Source organism: Heptranchias perlo, unplaced genomic scaffold (genome assembly GCF_035084215.1).
Source record: "Heptranchias perlo isolate sHepPer1 unplaced genomic scaffold, sHepPer1.hap1 HAP1_SCAFFOLD_359, whole genome shotgun sequence".
NCBI lineage: Eukaryota > Metazoa > Chordata > Chondrichthyes > Hexanchiformes > Hexanchidae > Heptranchias > Heptranchias perlo.
The window spans coordinates 21,624-42,178 of NW_027139371.1; the positions used below are offsets into that span (position 1 = coordinate 21,624).

General features: G+C 48.0%; 1 protein-coding gene across 1 annotated transcript in view; it reads right to left on the reverse strand.

Annotated features, from left to right (window-relative positions):
* LOC137311565 (E3 ubiquitin/ISG15 ligase TRIM25-like) overlaps positions 1-19,712 on the reverse strand; it is a 39,388-nt gene extending 19,676 nt beyond the window's left edge. The window contains exons 1-3 of the mRNA XM_067978696.1: positions 19,107-19,712; positions 11,877-11,972; positions 10,953-11,183 (exon numbers count right to left, since the gene is read on the reverse strand). Coding sequence (XP_067834797.1) covers positions 10,953-11,183; positions 11,877-11,972; positions 19,107-19,667 — 888 coding nt within the window. The 5' untranslated portion in view covers positions 19,668-19,712. The remainder of the gene's footprint in view (positions 1-10,952; positions 11,184-11,876; positions 11,973-19,106) is intronic.
* Positions 19,713-20,555: the final 843 nt, after the last annotated feature.

Genomic DNA, 20,555 nt, shown 5'->3' on the forward strand with positions numbered 1-20,555 from the left:
TGTCAAGGGCAGTCACTCTCACCTCACCTCTGGAATTCAGCTCTTTTGTCCATGTTTGGACCAAGGCTGTAATGAGGTCTGGAGCCGAGTGGTCCTGGCGGAACCCAAACTGAGCATCGGTGAGCAGGTTATTGGTGAGTAAGTGCCGCTTGATAGCACTGTCGACGACACCTTCCATCACTTTGCTGATGATTGAGAGTAGACTGATGGGGCGGTAATTGGCCGGATTGGATTTGTCCTGCTTTTTGTGGACAGGACATACCTGGGCAATTTTCCACATTGTCGGGTGGATGCCAGTGTTGTAGCTGTACTGGAACAGCTTGGCTAGAGGCGCAGCTAGTTCTGGAGCAGAAGTCTTCAGCACTACAGCTGGGATGTTGTCAGGGCCCATAGCCTTTGCTGTATCCAGTGCACTCAGCCGTTTCTTGATATCACGTGGAGTGAATCGAATTGGCCGAAGACTGGCTTCCGTGATGGTGGGGATATCGGGAGGAGGCTGAGATGGATTATCCACTCGGCACTTCTGGCTGAAGATGGTTGCAAACGCTTCAGCCTTGTCTTTTGCACTCACGTGCTGGACTCCGCCATCATTGAGAATGGGGATGTTTGCAGAGCCTCCTCCTCCCGTTAGTTGTTTAATTGTCCACCACCATTCACGACCGGATGTGGCAGGACTGCAGAGCTTTGACCTGATCCGTTGGTTGTGGAATCGCTTCGCTCTGTCTATAGCATGTTGCTTCCGCTGTTTAGCATGCATGTAGTCCTGAGTTGTAGCTTCACCAGGTTGGCACCTCATTTTTAGGTACGCCTGGTGCTGCTCCTGGCATGCTCTTCTACACTCCTCATTGAACCAGGGTTGATCCCCTGGCTTGTTGGTAATGGTAGAGTGAGGAATATGCCGGGCCATGAGGTTACAGATTGTGCTGGAATACAATTCTGCTGCTGCTGCTGATGGCCCACAGCGCCTCATGGATGCCCAGTTTTGAGCTGCTTGATCTGTTCTGAATCTATCCCATTTAGCACGGTGGTAGTGCCACACAACACGTTGGATGGTGTCCTCAGTGCGAAGACGGGATTTCATCTCCACGAGGACTGTGCGGTGGTCACTCCTACCAATACTGTCATGGACAGATGCATTTGCGACAGGTAGATTGGTGAGGACGAGGTCAAGTAAGTTTTTCCCTCGTGTTGGTTCGCTCACCACCTGCCGCAGGCCCAGTCTAGCAGCTATGTCCTTCAGGACTCGGCCAGCTCGGTCAGTAGTGGTGCTGCCGAGCCACTCTTGGTGATGGACATTGAAGTCACCCACCCAGAGTACATTTTGTGCCCTTGCTACCCTCAGTGCTTCCTCCAAGTGGTGTTCAACATGGAGGAGGACTGATTCATCAGCTGAGGGAGGACGGTAGGTGGTAATCAGCAGGAGGTTTCCTTGCCCATGTTTGATCTGATGCCATGAGATTTCATGGGGTCCAGAGTCAATGTTGAGGACTCCCAGGGCCACTCCCTCCTGACTGTATATCACTGTACCAACACCTCTGGTGGGTCTGTCCTGCCGGTGGGACAGGACATACCCAGGGATGGTGATGGAAGAGTCTGGGACGTTGGCTGAAAGATATGATTCTGTGAGTATGGCTATGTCAGGCTGTTGCTTGACTGGTCTGTGGGACAGCTCTCCCAATTTTGGCACAAGTCCCCAGATGTTAGTGAGGAGGACCTTGCAGGGTCGACTGGGCTTGGTGTTTTGCCGTTGTCGTGTCCGGTGCCTCGTGGTCCAATGCCGGGTGGTCCGTCCGGTTTTATTCTTATTTTGACTTTTCGTAGCGAGATTTTACAACTGAGTGGCTTGCTAGGCCATTTCAGAGGGCAATTAAGAATCAACCACATTGCTGTGGGTCTGGAGTCACATATAGGCCAGACCGGGTAAGGGCGGCAGGCTTCCTTCCCTAAAGGACATTAGTGAACCAGATGGGTTTTTACGACAATCCGGTAGTTTCATGGCCATCATTACTGATACTAGTATTTTAATTCCAGATTTTTAAAATTTAATTAATTGAATTTAATTAATTAATTGAATTTAAATTCGCCAGCTGCCGTGGCGGGATTTGAACTCATGACTCTGGATTTTAGTCCAGGCCTCTGGATTACTAGCCCAGTAACATAACCACTATGCTACTGTACGCAGTACTCCAGGTGTGGTCTCACCAGCACCCTGTACAGTTGTAGCATGACTCCCCTGCTTTGATACTCCATCCCCCTAGAAATAAAGGCCAACCTTCTGCCACTGGAAACAGTTTCTCCCTATTTACTCTATCAAAACCCTTCATGATTTTGAACACCTCTCTTAAATCTCCTGTTAACCTTCTCTGCTCTAAGGAGAACAATCCCAGTTTCTTCAGTCTCTCCACATAACTGAAGTCCCTCATCCCTGGTCCCATTCCAGTAAATCTCCTCTGCACCCTCTCCAAGGCCTTGAGATCATTCCTAAAGTGCGGTGCCCAGAATTGGACACAATACTCCAGCTGGGGCCTAACCGGTGATTTATAAAGGTTTAGAATAACTTCTTTGCTTTTGTAATCTATGCCTCTGTTTATAAAGCCAAGGATCCCGTGTGCTTTTTTAACAGCCTTCTCACCTTGTCCTGTCACCTTCAAAGATTTGTGTACGTCCACCCCCAGGTCTCTCTGTTCCTGCACCCTCTTTAAAATTGTACCATTTAGTTTATTTTGCCTCTCCTCATTCTTCCCACCAAAATACATCACTTCACACTTCTTTGCATTAAATTGCATCTGCCACGTTTCTGCCCATTTCACCAGTCTGTCTCTGTCCTCCTGAAGTCTGTTACTATCCTTCACATCGTTTACTACATTTCCGAGTTTCGTGTCATCTGCAAACTTTGAAATTATACCCTCTGCACCCAAGTCCAGGTCATTAATATATATCAAAAAGAGCAATGGTCCTAATACTGAGCCCTGGGGAACACCACTGTAAACTTCCCTCCAATCTGAAAAACAACCGTTCACCACGACTCTCTGCTTTCTGTCTCTGAGCATATTTCGTGTCCATGCTGCCACTGTCCCTTTAATCCCATGGGCTTCAATTTTGCTGACAAGTTTTCATCGAAGAATTCAATCAAGTTAGTCAGACACGATTTGCCTTCAATAAATCTGTGTTGTCTGTCGTTTATTATCCCATTTTCTTCCAAGTGACAATTAATTTTGTCTCGGATTATTGTCTCTAGAAATTTCCCCACTATTGACGTTAGGCTGACTGGCCTGTAGTTGTCGGGTTTATCCCTCTCCCCTTTTTTGAACAGAGGTGTAACATTTGCAATCCTCCAGTCCTCTGGCAACATTCCCATATCCAAGGAGGATTGAAATATTGTGGCCAGAGCCTCCACTATTTCCACCCTTACTTCCCTCAGCAACCTAGGATGCATCCCACCCGGACCGGGTGACTTTTCCACTTTGAGCGCTGTCAACCCTTTTAGTACTTCCTCTTCATCTATTTTAATCCTCTCCAGTTTCTCTACCCCTCCTCCTTTACTGTAAGATTGGCAGCATCCTCTTCTTTACTGAAGACCGATGCAAAGTATTCATTTCGTACCTCAGTCATGCTCTTTGCCTCCACAAGAAGATTTCCTTTTTAAGAACATAAGAAATAGGAACAGGAGTCGGCCAGTCGGCCATTCGGCCCCTCGAACCTGCTCCGCCATTCAATCAGATCATGGCTGATCTTCGACCTCAACTCCACTTTCCCGCCCGATCCCCATATCCCTTGATTCCCCGAGAGTCCAAAAATCTATCCATCTCATCCTTGAATATGTTCAATGACTGAGCATCCACAGCCCTCAGGGGTAGAGAATTCCAAAGATTCACAACACTCTAAGTGAAGAAATTTTACCTCATCTTGGTCCTAAATAGGCTAATTTCTCCTTATCATGAGACTATGCCCTCTAGTTCTAGACTCTCAGCATCTACCCTGTCGAGCCTCTCAGAATCTTATATGTTTCAATGAGATCATCTCTCATTCTTCTAAAATCCACTGACTATAAACTCATTCTACTCAATCGCTCCTCATAAGACAACCCTCTGACCCCAGGAATCAATCTGGTGAACCTTTGTTGAACCCCCTCTAAGGCAACTGTAACCTTCCTTTGGTACGGAGACCAAAACTGTACATAATTAGTCTCTCACCTTTTAAAAAATATTCTGCTTTTCTATTCTTCCTGCCAAAGTGGATAATTTCACATTTCCCCACATTATACTCCACCTGCCACCGTCTCGCCCATTCACTTAACCTGTCTATATCCATTTGCATCCTCCTCACAGCTTACTTTCCCACCTATCTTTGTATTGTCAACAAACTTGGTTACATTACACTCGGTCCACTAATCTAATCATTGATATATATTGTAAACAGCTAAGGCCCAAGCACTGATCCTTGCGGCACCCCACTAGTTATAACCCGTCAGCCCGAAAATGACCCGTTTATTCCTACTCTCTGTTTTCTGTCCATTAAGCAATCTTCAATCCATGCTAATATATTACCCCCAATCACATGAGCCCTAATCTTCTGTGGCACCTCATCAAATGCCTTTTGAAAATCCAAATATACTACATCCACCAGTTCCCCCATATCTACCCTGCTAGTTACACCCATTAAAAGCTCCAATAGATTTGTCAAACACAAGTTCCCTTTCAAAAACCGTGCTGACTCTGCCTAATCATATTACTTGTAAACAATTTTACAACACCAAGTTATAGTCCAGCAATTTTATTTTAAATTCGCAAGCTTTCGGAGGCTACCTCCTTCGTCAGGTGAACGATGTGAAAATGAAATCCTCGAGATGAAATCGCATTTATAATTCACAGAACAATGCTTGGTGAGTACAGACAGTTTTTTCAACTGCCTGTTGCCAAGGCAATCAGTGTGCAGACAGACAGGTGTTACCTGCCAGGTCTCACAGAATATACAAATCACCAAAAAAAAAACAACAAACAAAAAAAAAAGAGATAGAGAGGTAGAAACATAGAAAAGACAGCAACTGACCCGTTATATTAAAAACAGATAACATCTGTTCGCTGGTGGGGTAACGTGTAGCGTGACATGAACCCAAGATCCCGGTTGAGGCCGTCCTCATGGGTGCGGAACTTGGCTATCAATTTCTGCTCGACGATTTTGCGTTGTCGTGTGTCTCGAAGGCCGCCTTGGAGTACGCTTACCCGAAGGTCGGTGGATGAATGTCCATGACTGCTGAAGTGTTCCCCGACTGGGAGGGAACCCTCCTGTTTGGCGATTGTTGCGTGGTGTCCGTTCATCCGTTGTCGCAGCGTCTGCATGGTCTCGCCAATGTACCATGCTCTGGGGCATCCTTTCCTGCAACGTATGAGGTAGACTACGTTGGCCGAGTCACAGGAGTATGAACCATGCACATGGTGGGTGGTGTCCTCTCGTGTGATGGTGGTATCTGTGTCGATGATCTGGCGTGTCTTGCAGAGGTTACCGTGGCAGGGTTGTGTGGTGTCATGGACGCTGTTCTCTTGAAAGCTAGGTAATTTGCTGCGAACGATGGTCTGTTTGAGGTTGGGTGGCTGTTTAAAGGCGAGTAGTGGAGGTGTGGGGATGGCCATAGCGAGGTGTTTGTCCTCATTGATGACATGTTGAAGGCTGCGGAGAACATGGCGTAGTTTCTCCGCTCCGGGGAAGTACTGGACGACAAAGGGTACTCTGTTGGTTGCGTCCCGTGTTAGTCTCCTGAGGAGGTCTATGCGATTTTTTGCTGTGGCCCGTCGTAACTGTCGATCGATGAGTCGAGCGTCATATCCCGTTCTTACTAGGGCGTCTTTCAGCGTCTGTAGGTGTCCATCGCGTTCCTCCTCGTCTGAGCAGACCCTGTGTATTCGCAGGGCCTGTCCATAGGGGATGGCCTCTTTGACGTGGTTAGGGTGGAAGCTGGAAAAGTGGAGCATCGTGAGGTTGTCCGTGGGCTTGCGGTAGAGTGAGGTGCTCAGGTGCCCGTCTTTGATGGAGATTCGTGTGTCCAAGAAATAAACTGATTCTGAGGAGTAGTCCATGGTGAGCTTGATGGTGGGATGGAACTTGTTGATGTTATCGTGTAGTCTCTTTAGTGATTCCTTGCCGTGGGTCCATAGAAAGAAAATGTCGTCGATGTATCTGGTGTATAGTGTTGGTTGGAGGTCTTGTGCAGTGAAGAAGTCCTGCTCGAACTTGTGCATGAAAATGTTGGCGTATTGGGGTGCGAATTTGGTCCCCATGGCTGTTCCGTGTGTTTGGGTAAAGAACTGGTTATCGAAGGTGAAGACATTGTGATCCAGGATGAAGCGGATGAGTTGTAGGATGGCGTCCGGAGATTGGCTGTTGTTGGTGTTGAGTATTGATGCTGTCGCAGCGATGCCGTCATCGTGGGGGATACTGGTGTATAGTGCCGAGACGTCCATCGTGGTGAGAAGTGTTCCTGGTTCAACTGGTCCGTGGGTACTGAGTTTTTGTCGGAAGTCTGTAGTGTCGCGACAGAAGCTGGGGGTTCCCTGTACGATGGGTTTCAGGATGCCCTCGATGTATCCAGAGAGGTTCTCACACAGGGTTCCGTTGCCTGATACGATAGGACGTCCGGGTGTGTTGGCTTTGTGTATCTTTGGGAGGCAGTAGAAGTCTCCCACGCGGGGAGTACGTGGGATGAGAGTGCGTAGGATGCTTTGAAGGTCTGGATCGAAGGTCTTGATCAGTTTGTTGAGCTGGTGGGTGTGTTCTTTGGTCGGATCTGCGGGTAACCGTCTGTAGTGTTCCTGGTTGTCCAGTTGTCGGTATGCTTCTTTGCAATAGTCCGTTCTGTTCTGTATGACTATGGCTCCTCCTTTGTCTGCTGGTTTGATGACGATGTTGCGGTTGGTCTTGAGAGCGTTGATGGCGTTGCGTTGTGCTCGGGTGACATTCTGGACTTTCTTCTGAGTGCGGCTGATGAATCTGGCATTGACGCATTTCCTGACAGCTTGAGCATACATGTCCAGCTGAGGGCAGCGACCCTCCGGAGGAGTCCAGTTTGACTCTTTCCTCTTCGGTTGCTGTACCGCGGATCCCTCTGTCTGCTGTTCCAACACTATACACCAGATACATTGACGACATTTTCTTTCTATGGACCCACGGCAAGGAATCACTAAAGAGACTGCACGATAACATCAACAAGTTCCATCCCACCATCAAGCTCACCATGGACTACTCCTCAGAATCAGTTTCTTTCTTGGACACACGAATCTCCATCAAAGACGGGCACCTCAGCACCTCACTCTACCGCAAGCCCACGGACAACCTCACGATGCTCCACTTTTCCAGCTTCCACCCTAACCACGTCAAAGAGGCCATCCCCTATGGACAGGCCCTGCGAATACACAGGGTCTGCTCAGACGAGGAGGAACGCGATGGACACCTACAGACGCTGAAAGACGCCCTAGTAAGAACGGGATATGACGCTCGACTCATCGATCGACAGTTACGACGGGCCACAGCAAAAAATCGCATAGACCTCCTCAGGAGACTAACACGGGACGCAACCAACAGAGTACCCTTTGTCGTCCAGTACTTCCCCGGAGCGGAGAAACTACGCCATGTTCTCCGCAGCCTTCAACATGTCATCAATGAGGACAAACACCTCGCTATGGCCATCCCCACACCTCCACTACTCGCCTTTAAACAGCCACCCAACCTCAAACAGACCATCGTTCGCAGCAAATTACCTAGCTTTCAAGAGAACAGCGTCCACGACACCACACAACCCTGCCACGGTAACCTCTGCAAGACACGCCAGATCATCGACACAGATACCACCATCACACGAGAGGACACCACCCACCAGGTGCATGGTTCATACTCCTGTGACTCGGCCAACGTTGTCTACCTCATACGTTGCAGGAAAGGATGCCCCAGAGCATGGTACATTGGCGAGACCATGCAGACGCTGCGACAACGGATGAACGGACACCGCGCAACAATCGCCAAACAGGAGGGTTCCCTCCCAGTCGGGGAACACTTCAGCAGTCATGGACATTCATCCACCGACCTTCGGGTAAGCATACTCCAAGGCGGCCTTCGAGACACACGACAACGCAAAATCGTCGAGCAGAAATTGATAGCCAAGTTCCGCACCCATGAGGACGGCCTCAACCGGGATCTTGGGTTCTTGTCACGCTACACTTTACCCCACCAGCGAACAAATGTTATCTGTTTTTAATATAACGGGTCAGTTGCTGTCTTTTCTATGTTTCTACCTCTCTATCTCTGTTTTTTTTTGTTTGTTGTTTTTTTTGGTGATTTGTATATTCTGTGAGACCTGGCAGGTAACACCTGTCTGTCTGCACACTGATTGCCTTGGCAACGGGCAGTTGAAAAAACTGTCTGTACTCACCAAGCATTGTTCTGTGAATTATAAATGCGATTTCATCTCGAGGATTTCATTTTCACATCGTTCACCTGACGAAGGAGGTAGCCTCCGAAAGCTTGTGAATTTAAAATAAAATTGCTGGACTATAACTTGGTGATGTAAAATTGTTTACAATCGTCAACCCCAGTCCATCACCGGCATCTCCACATCTTAATCATATTACGATTTTCTAAGTGCCCTGTTACTACGTCCTTAATAATAGATTCTAGGATTTTCTCTCCCACTGATGTCAGGCTAACTGGCCTATAGGTCCCTGTTTTCTCTCTCTTCTATCTTGAATACGGGGTTACATTTGAAACCTTCCAATCAACAGGTACCATTCTAGAATCGAGGGAATTCTGGAAGATCAAAACCAATGCATCCACTATCTCAGCAGTCACCTCTTTCAAAACCCTACGATGTAGGCCATCAGGTCCAGGGGATTCGTCAGCTTTTAGTCCCATTAATTTCTCCAGTACTTTTTCTTTACTAATCATAATTACTTTAAGTTCCTCACTCTCATTAGACCCTTGGTTCCCCACTATTTCTGGTATGTTATTGTCTCTTCAACCGTGAGGACAGATACAAAATATTAGTTTAACGTCTGTGCCATTTCCTTAATCCCCATTTTAATTTCTCCTGTCTCTGCCTCGAAGTGACCCATGTTTACTTTAACTAATCTCTTCCTTGTTACACACCTGTAGAAGCTCTTACAATCTGTTTTTATATTTCTTGCTAGTTTACTCTCATATTCAATTTTCTCCCTCTGCATCAATTTCTTGGTCATCCCTTGTTGATTTCTAAAACCCTCCAAATCCTCAGGCTTACTGCTCTTTTTGGTAACATTGTAAGTCTCTTCTAATCTAATACCATCCTTAACTTCTCCAGACAGCCACAGTTGGATCACTTTTCCTGTGGAGTTTTATGGTCCTTCATCGGCCCCACCTTTCCTTTAACCACCCTTTTACACTTTGTAAGTCTCTAAAAGACTTTATGTTACCCGCTAATCTTTTCTCATACATTATCTTTGCCCCTTTCATTTCCTTTTTCAGATCTCCTCTGCACTCTCTGTATTCTGTTTGATTCTCTACTGTGATGACTGTCTATTATGAACCACACATTTATCATAAACCTCCTTTTTATGTTTCATTTTAATCTCTATTTCTTCAATCATCCTGGGAGCTCTAGCTCTGGATGCCCTTCCTTTCCCCCTCACAGGAATGTCTGTAGTCTGTAGCCGAACTATCTCCTCTTTGAAGGCCTCCCATTGCTCATTTACTGCTTTACCTGCCAACCTTTGTTTCCAATCCACCTGGGCCAGATCCCTTTTCAACTCACAGAAATTAGCCCTCCTCCAGTTGAGTATTTTTACATTTGATTGTTTCTTGTCCTTTTCCATTACTTTTCTAAACCGAATGATATTGTGATCACTGTTTCCCAAATGCTCCCCCACTGAAACATGCTCCACTTGCCCCACTTCATTTCCCAGAACTGGATCCAGCACTGCTTCCTTCCTCGTTGGACTGGAAACATATTGAAGAAAGTTCTCCTGAACACATTTGGGGAATTCCTCCCCCTCTTTGCCCTTTACTCTGTTTTTTCCCCAGTCTATATTCGGATAATTGAACTCCCCCATTATCACTATTCAATTGTTAAAACAACAAACAAATCAAAACCCAATGAAACCAAACCGTGAATTTGGGATTGAGAGTAAAGAGTTCAGTGTATAACAGTAGGTGGGGCCAGTCACAGGAATGGGGAATAATCCAACATTTCACTGCACTCCATCCTGGGGCAGCACCAACACTCCTGGGGCAGGGCTGAGGGGGCAGCACCAACATTCCTGGGGCAGGGCTGAGGGGGCAGCACCAACACTCCTGGGGCAGGGCTGAGGGGGCAGCACCAACACTCCTGGGGCAGGGCTGAGGGGGCAGCACCAACACTCCTGGGGCAGGGCTGAGGGGGCAGCACCAACACTCCTGGGGCAGGGCTGAGGGGGCAGCACCAACACTCCTGGGGCAGGGCTGAGGGGGCAGCACCAACACTCCTGGGGCAGGGCTGAGGGGGCAGCACCAACACTCCTGGGGCAGGGCTGAGGGGGCAGCACCAACACTCCTGGGGCAGGGCTGAGGGGGCAGCACCAACACTCCTGGGGCAGGGCTGAGGGGGCAGCACCAACACTCCTGGGGCAGGGCTGAGGGGGCAGCACCAACACTCCTGGGGCAGGGCTGAGGGGGCAGCACCAACACTCCTGGGGCAGGGCTGAGGGGGCAGCACCAACACTCCTGGGGCAGGGCTGAGGGGGCAGCACCAACACTCCTGGGGCAGGGCTGAGGGGGCAGCACCAACACTCCTGGGGCAGGGCTGAGGGGGCAGCACCAACACTCCGGGGGCAGGGCTGAGGGGGCAGCACCAATGCTGGGCCCCACCAACAATCTTGAAACAATTCAGCCCTCTCACCAGCCTCACAGAAACGCCCCATTCCCCAGACATGGCCCTGTTTATATTGAAGATGTACCTGAATAAAGGAGAGAGGGTCCCTCTGTTCCAGACTCTGGTATTCTCCATCTATTAATGTCATCTGTTCCATCCTCTTGTTCAATGCTTCAGAACAGCTTCTAATCTGTGAGAGAGCTCGGAGCCCCTCCTCATCGATCAGTTTCAGTGCGTATTCTTCATCTTCTTCCAGCTGTCTCCTCCAGTCAGAGTAGCTCTTCGATAGGTTTCCTTTCAGCTCATTGATTCGTGTCTGAAACCCAAACCAACTCTCATTACAAACGGCCCTTCCACACAGCTCTTACCCTGAGCACACGGCACTTTCCAGGGACGGGACAGTTTGTTTCGATCACTACTCGATCACCCGTTAAAGATAGACAAGCAGTGGGGGGTGTCTACTGGGAGAGAAAACAGAGTTTAACGAGTGTTGCCTTGAGCCTTGAGTTTAAAAGAAAGAGCACTGTATTTAGACTGTGTATGGCACTGCCACCTGGTCCATCCACACCTGGAGTGATGGGTCCAGTTTTGGTGCCCACACCTGGTGAAGGAGATCAAGACTCTGGAGAGGACGGTGGCCAGAATGACACGTAGTCTGATGGATTTAATTCTGAGGATCGTCTCCAAGAGGGAGGGCGATTTAGAGAAAGGCAGGCCGAGAGGGACAGGATTGAGGTTTTTAAAACGATCGAGGGATTATTGGACTCACTGGTTGGGTGAGGTATTGAGATGGATCGGGATGGTAGGACCAGAGGGTCTGTGTATAAAATCCATAGGTACAGAGTTAGGTTAGACGCCAGAGTCCTCGATCTCTGGAACAGACTCCCTGAACATGTGGGGGGTTTGGAGTCACTCCCACCCTTTAAAAGGGAGCTGGGGAGGAATTTCCCAGAGTTTGTCCTGAATTGGCTGCAGATTCCAGAGTAAATCCAGTCCCACTTTTCCCTACCTTTATTTCAGCTTCTGATCTCTCCAAGTCTCGCTGTTTGCTGGAACAATTCTGCTGGACTCCCCGAAGCCTCTCGATTTCTCTCTCCAATTCTTCCTGTAAAGGCAATTGGAAAGTTTTCAAAAGGGATTCAAACTGGGATTTAAAGGGGAAATGATTCCGTTCCAGGAGTGACCCCACTGGGTGTGGATAGAAAGTGGTTTGGGGGATTCTCAGTGTCTGGGCCCTGAGCAGAAATATTCCCTTCTGTGGCTCTCAGTAAAGAGGCGCTCCCCGCCCTGTATAAACTGAGTGACCACACACACCGGCTTCTTTTCACACTGACACACCGTGTGCTGCATTTTCACACGGACTCAGCTCCTCCATTTCCAGGAATCAGCCGAGGGGAAAGGGAGACAGACTCAGTCACACCAGCATTTCTCAAACACCAATTCCCTCTTGTTTTGAGAAACAGTTTCTCCCCCCAGCCCCTGAGTCACCCCCCGTGGGTGTCCCTCACTCCCCCCACCGGTGATGGTCCTCTCCCTGATGGTCAGATGGCAGAATACCCCAGCGTTACACAGGGCTCCAACATGCTCTGCTCTACAGCCCTATGCCATGGAGTGCCAGTTCTCACAGGTGCCCACACTGTGAATTACTGAGCTCCACAATGTCCTCACCAGGAGGGGATGAGTGTGGGTGAGGGGCAGTCTCCCTGGGTCACTCTCACACCCCTCCCAGTGCCCACCCTGTTCTCTCAGACAGACTGTAAGAGAAAGGGGCGGGAGCAAATCTGACTGACAAAAAACAACTAGCAGTAAACATAGAAACTTAGAAAATAGGAGCAAGAGTCGGCCCTTCGGCCATTCAAAATGATCATGGCTGATCGTCTAACTCAGTACCCTGTTCCCGCTTTTTCCCCATATCCCTTGATCCCTTTAGCATTAAGAAATATATCTGTCTCCTTCTTGAATACATCTAATGACTTGGCCTCCACTGCCTTCTGTGGTAGAGAATTCCACAGGTTCACCACTCTCTGAGTGAAGAAATTTCTCCTCATCTCAGTTCTAAATGGCATACCCCGTATCCTGAGACTGCGACCCCTGGTTCTGGACTCCCCAACCATCAGGAACATCCTCCCTGTATCGAGTCTGCCTAGTCCTGTTAGAATTTTAGATGTTTCGATCAGATTGCCTCTCATTCTTCTAAACTCTAGCAAATATAGGCCTAGTCGACCCCATCTCTCCTCATAGGTCAGTCATAGGAACAGGAGTAGGCCATTCAGCCCCTCGTGCCTGCTCCGCCATTTGATAAGATCATGGCTGATCTGTGATCTAACTCCATGGGCTCGATTTTACCGGTGGGTTTCGTGTGCGTTTCCAGCGGGGGGGCCCCGAAAATCCCGATATCCAGGCACGTGACCGGATCGCGCCACGATCCCGCCCACTTCCGGGTTCCCCGATGACATGCGGGGGTGCGTGCGTAGCCCCCGCTGGTGGGAATCCCGCAGGCAATTAAAGCCAGCGGGATGCCACTTGAGTGTATTTATTTTGCTTGTTGCAGGTCCGGAGACATGTGCCTACCTTGCGGACCCCCTCAGATGTACATATTGCGGATGGGGGCCGTCGTAGCTGCAGTCATGACCCCCTCGGAGGGCGAACAGCATCACCAGCCTCGCCATCCACACCGTCCACCTCTGACACGTGGAGCTCCACAACACAGTGCTGTGACACATCCACCTGTATAGCAGGAGGGAGGGCTACCGCAGAGAGAGACGCGTCGCAGAGGGCACTACCCTCGCCACAGGGTCCACAGACCGAGGCGCAGCTCCCCGGACCTCTCCGAGCAGCAGTGCACACGGAGGCGCAGATTCACTTGACATGTAGTCGTGGACATCTGCAGCCTCTTTCATGCCGAGCTGCTCCTGGCTGGCCCCAGCACCATCTGCTGACCTGTCGCTGCCAAAGTCACCACTGCCCTCCACAACTTCTCCTCCGCATCCTTCCAGGGTGCAGCCGGGTACACCGCCGATGTCTCTCAGTCGTCTGCGCGGAAGAGCCCTGCAAATACACCTGCACCTACTCTGCATTGACACAATGGGTGGCATCAGTGGTGGGTCCTCATAGTGATACCCAGGAGCGGGCATTATTGCACAAAACAGACAGGATTCGCGAAGACATGGCAGTGGTGGTGCCAATATAATGTGTGATGTGAGTTGTTCTGAAATTCAATATAGGTAACACCCATGACAAACCCTCAAACACCCTTGTGCATCCCCTTCATGCTCACGACACGTTTGCCTTACGCTGCCTACTGCACATATGAGATGCATGCCCTGTGGCTGCAGCACAGGTGGTGGCAGGTTGAGTGAGGCTGGCCGTGAGGGAGATGCACGAGAGGGTGCGTATGGGATAGAGCCATGAGATTATATGAGGATTGGGTTGCGTGTTAGTGGCGGGGTGAGTACTCGCGAGGTGAGTAGGTGCAGGTAAGATGAGGATGGGGTTTGAGTGGGTATGAGGGGTGATGTGACAGAGTGGTGTTGGCGGTGCCGAAGGAGATGTGGGGTGGGGGCAGTGTTGTGGCAGACGGAGTGTAGGGGAAAGACTACGTGGTCTCACTGTGGCGGACCTACTGCGGTCATTGGAGCGCCTCCTGCACTGTATGCAGGTGGGCGATATGTTGGTGGTGCAGGTGAGCCAGGCCTCGAGCCAGGCCTTCTTGGTGGCAGAGGCAGGCCGCTTCCTCCCGCCCGCCGGGTGGAAGAGCTCTGTCCTCCCCCTCCTCCTCACCCCATCTGATGATACCTGGGGTGAGGCATCATTAAACTGGGAGCAGCCTTCCCCCTGAGCTGCTCCATGCTGTAATGTGTTCTATTGGTTGCAGCATCTGTCAGTGGAGGACTGCCCCTTTAACTAGAGAGCCTCCAGCTGACAGATCGTACTGCGCATGCGCAGCCCGCCTGACGCGCAGACCAGCAGCGCGGAGCCCGGAGGAGCAGGTAATTGGATCCAATTAGTGGATTGCCTGCTACGATCGTGCGGGCAACCCACTAATTTCACCGAGCGTGTTGACCACGCTCCCGAAACCCAACCCGCCGGAAACCCGCAGGCCTGGTAAAATCGGGCCCCATATACCTGCCTTTGGCCCATATCCCTTAATACCTTTGGTTGCCAAAAAGCTATCTATCTCAGATTTAAGTTTAGCAATTGAGCTGTTATCAATTGCCGTTTGCGGAAGAGAGTTCCAAACTTCTACCACCCTTTGTGTGTAGAAATGTTTTCTAATCTCACTCCTGAAAGGTCTGGCTCTAATTTTTAGACTGTGCCCCCTACTTCTTGAATCCCCAACCAGCGGAAATAGTTTATCTCTATCCACCCTATCTGTTCCCCTTAATATCTTATAAACTTCGATCAGATCACTCCTGAACCTTCGAAACTCTGGAGAATACAACCCCAATTTGTGTAATCTCTCCTCGTAACTTAACCCTTAAAGTCCGGGTATCATTCTAGTAAACCTCCGCTGCACTCCCTCCAAGGCCAATATGTCCTTCCGAAAGTGCAGTGCCCAGAACTGCTCACAGTGCGGTCTAACCAGGGTTTTGTATAGTTGCAGCATAACTTCTGCCCCCTTGTACTCTGGTCCTCGAGATATAAAGGCCAGCATTCCATTAGCCTTACTGATTATTTTCTGCACCTGTTCATGAGACTTCAATGATCGATGTACCTGAACCCCTCAGTCCCTTTGGACATCCACTGTTTTGAACTTTTTACCATTTAGAAAGTACCCTGTTCTATCCTTTTTTGATCCAAAGTGGATGACCTCACATTTGTCTACATTGAATTCCATTTGCCACAGTTTTGCCCATTCACCTAATCTATCAATATCCCTTTGTAATTTTATGTTTTCATCTACACTGCTTACAATGCCACCAATCTTTGTGTCATCTGCAAACTCAGATATGAGACTTTCTATGCCTTCATCTAAGTCGTTAATAAATATTGTGAATAATTGAGGCCCCGAGACAGATCCCTGCGGGACTCCACTAATCACATCCTGTGAATACTTACCCATTATCCCTACTCTCTGTTGCCTTTCGCTCAACCAATTTCCTAACCAAGTCCGTACTTTTCCCTCGATTCCATGGACTTCTATCTTAGCTAACAGTCTCTTATGTGGGACCTTATCAAATGCCTTCTGGAAGTCCATATAAATAACATCCATTGACATTCCCCTGTCCACTACTTTAGTCACCTCTTCAAAAAATTCAATCAGATTTGTCAGGCACGACCTGCCTTTCACAAATCAATGCTGGCTCTCCCTGCCATCCCAGGAATCAGTCTGGTAAACCTTTGTTGCACTCCCTCCGTGGCAAGGACATCCTTCCTCAGATAAGGAGACCAAAACTGCACACAATACTCCAGATGTGGTCTCACGAAGGCCCTGTATAACTGCAGTAAGACATACCACTCCTGTACTCAAATCCTCTTGCAATGAAGGCCAACACATCATTTGCCTTCCTAACTGCTTGCTGCACCTGAATGCTCGCTTTCAGCGACTGGAGTACAAGGACACCCAGGTCTCGTTGCACCTCCCCTTTTCCCAATCTTTCACCATTCAGTTTTTATAACCAAAGTGGATAACCTCACATTTATCCACGTTATACTGAATCTGCCATGTTCTTGCCCACTCACCCAACTTGTCTAAATCACATTGGAGCCTCTTTGCATCCTCCTCACAGCTCACATTCCACCCCAGCTTTGTGTCGTCTGCAAACTTGGAAATGTTACATTTAGTTCCCTCATCCAAATCATTGATATATATTGTGAATAGCTGGGGCCCAAGCACTGATCCCTGCGGTACCCACTAGTCACTGCCTGCCACCCGGAAAAAGACCCGTTTATTCCTACTCTCTGTTTCCTGTCCATCAACCAATTCTCAATCCATGCCAGTACATTCCCCCCAATCCCATCTGCTTTAATTTTGCACACTAACCTCTTGTGTGGGACCTTATCAAAAGTCTTCTGAAAATCCAAGTACACCACATCCACTGGTTCTCCCCTATCTATTCTACTCGTTACATCCTCAAAAAACTCCAGTCGATTTGTTAAGCATGATTTCCCTTTCATAAACCCATGCTGACTTTGTCCAATCCTGTTAATGCCCTCCAAGTGTTCTGTTATCACATCTTTTATAATAGACTAGCATTTTCCCCACTACTGATGTTAGGCTAACTGGTCTGTAGTTCCCTGTTTTTTGTCTGCCTCCTTTTTTAAATAGTGGGGTTACATTTGCCACCCTTCAATCTGTAGGAACTGTTCCAGAATCTATAGAATTTGGGAAGATGATCACCAATGCATCCACTATTTCAAGGGCCACTTCCTTTACTATTCTGGGATGTAGATTATCAGGCCCTGGCGATTTGTCAGCCTTTAGCCCCATTAATTTCCCGAGCACTATTTTTTTTACTAATACTGGTTTCCTTCAGTTCCTCCCTCACTCGACCCTTGGTTCCCTAACATTTCTGGCAGGTTATTTGTGTCCTCCTTCGTGAAGACAGAACCAAAGTATGTGTTTAATTGTTCTGCCATTTCTTTGTTCCCCATTATAATTTCCCCCATTTCTGACTGTACGGGACCTACATTTGTCTTCACCAATCTTTTTCTCTTGACATATTTATAGAAGCTTTTACAGTCAGTTTTTATGTTCCCTGCTAGTTTACTCTCATACTCGATTTTTCCCCTCTTAATCAATCTCTTTGTCCTCCTTTGCTGAATTCTGAACTGTTATCAATCCTTAGGCTTGCCGCTTTTTCTGGCAATTTTATATGCCTCCTCTTTGGATCCAATACTATCCCTAATTTCTTTTGTAAGCCATGGTTGAGCCACCTTTCCTGTTTTATTTTTGCACCAGACAGGAATGAATAATTGTTGTAATTCCTGCACATGTTCTTTAAATATTCGCCATTGTCTATCCACCGACATCCCTTTTAGTAAAGTTCCCCAATCTGTCAGAACCAACTTATACCTCATACTTTCGTAATTTCCTTTATTTAGATTCAGGACCCTAATTTTGGATTCAACTACTTCACGCTCCATCTTAATGAGGAATTCTATCATGTTGTGGTTGCTCTTCCCTAAGGGACCCTGCACAACAAGATTGTTAATTAATCCTTTCTCATTGCACAATATCCAGTCTAAGATCGCCTGTTCTCTCGTTGGTTCCTCAATGTATTGGTCTACAAAACCATCACGTGCACACTCCAGGAATTCCTCCCCCACAGTATTATTGCTCATTTTGTTTGACCAATCTATATGTAAATTCAAGTCACCCATGATTATAGTTGTACCCTTCTTGCATGCATCTCTAATTTCCTGTTTAATGCCTTCTCCACTATTGTTTGGGGGCCTATAGACAACCCCCACCAACGTTTTCTGCCCCTTGGTGTTTCTTAGCTCCACCCATACAGATTCCACATTGTGATTTTCCAAGCCAATATCCTTCCTCACTATTGCATTAATTTCCTCCTTTACTAACAACGCTACCCAACCTCCTTTCCCTTTTTGCCTGTCCTTCCTAAATATTGAATACCCCTGGATGTTCAGTTCCCATCCTTGGTCACCCTGCAGCCATGTCTCCGTAATCGCAACTATATCAGAACCGTTAATATCTATCTGCGCTGTTAATTCATCTACCTTATTGCGAATGCTCCACACATTTAGACACAATGCCTTTAGACTTGTCTTTTGAAGATTGCTAGTCATCTTAGTTTTATTTTGCACTATGGCCCTATTTGTTTTTCGCCCTTGTTTTCTCTGCCTTCCACAATTTCTTCGTCCATTTCTGTCTTTTGTTTCTATGCTTGTTTCCCCCACCTCTGTCTCCCTGCTCAGGATCCCATCCCCCTGCCATTCTAGTTTAAACCTTCCCCAACAGCACTAGCAAACACCCCCACGAGGACATCGGTCCCAATCCTGCTCGGGTGTAACTCGTCCCGCTTGTACAGGTCCCACCTTCCCCAGAACTGGTCCCATTGTCCCAGGAATCTAAATCCCTCCCTCCTACACCATCCCTGTAGCCATGCATTCATCTGGTCCATTCTCCTGTTCCTATCCTCACGAGCACAGACCCAGGGCAGCATGAAAACTCTGGGCTAAATCAGCACCCTCTGCAATCAGTTCTAATTAACATTCATCATTAATAGGAAAACTCTCCCTCACTGTATTTAATATCAGGAATTGTGTCACTCACCTTAATTGCAGCTTGTGCCTGATCGAGGCTCAGCAGTGTGTGGGATTTATGTTTCCCTGTTATTATACAGGAAACACATACACTCTCTGCATCATCTTTACAGTAGAATTCAAAGACCTTCTTATGGTCAAGGCACTGTCTCTCTGTAAGATCAGCCGTAGGCTCGATTATGGGGTGATCTTTCAAGGCCTCTTTCCGTAAATGTGGATTTAAATGAAGGGAGCAAAAGGAAGTTTCACATTTCAGACACGTCTTCACAGCCGGGGTTGGATTTTCTTCACAGTACTCACACATGACACGGCCTGAATCAGCAGGAGGCTGTGAGCGATTGTATTTCTCCACGATATTACACAGCGTGAAGTTTCTCTCCAGACTGGGCCTGGGGTTGAATTTCCGGCGACACTGAGGGCACTCAAACCCTTCTGGGCCTGCTGTCTGGGCCCAAACTCCCTCAATACATTTCAAACAGAAACTGTGCACACAGGGTAATATCACCGGGTCCTGGTACACCTGGAGACACACAGCACAGGTTAATTCATCCTCGAAAGCTCCGGGCTCCATTCCTGCAGCACCTGAAAGAGTTTTCACACAACACAGAGATTGAGAGGAACCAGAGCAGGAAGTGAAATTCTTACAAACACTCGGTGCAGGAAGTGGTTTCATGACTCACTTTGGTTGAAGATTAACCCTTTCAGGCCTGCAGTAGCAGCTCAGAAACCAAATTCAGAAAAACAAGATTGCAATTTTACAATCTGGAGCCAGAATACAGCAAGCTGGGCTCAGTGAACACAAACCGAAAACTAATCAGCTCAGACCAGACCCTAAATGGTTTAACAAATGATTTAAAACTGATATAATAAACTGATATAATAAAACATAGAATTTCAAAGCGATATTGATAGATTAGGTGAATGGGCAAAACTGTGGCAAATGGAATTCAATGTAGACAAATGTGAGGTCATCCACTTTGGATCAAAAAAGGATAGAACAGGGTACTTTCTGAATGGTAAAAAGTTAAAAACAGTGGATGTCCAAAGGGACTGAGGGGTACAGGTATAAAGATCATTGAAGTGTCCTGAACAGGTGCAGAAAATAATCAAGGCGGCAAAAGGAATGCTGGCCTTTCTATCCAGAGGACCAGAGTACAAGGGGGCAGAAGTTATGCTGCAGCTATACAAAACCCTGGTTAGACCGCACCTGGAGTACTGTGAGCAGTTCTGGGCACCGCACCTTTGGAAGGACATATTGGCCTTGGAGGGAGTGCAGCGTAGGTTTACTAGAATGATACCCGGACTTCAAGGGTTAAGTTACGAGGAGCGATTACACAAATTGGGGTTGTATTCTCTGGAGTTTCGAAGGTTAAGGGGTGATCTGATCGAAGTTTATAAGATATTAAGGGGAACAGATAGGGTGGATAGAGAGAAACTATTTCCGCTGGTTGGGGATTTT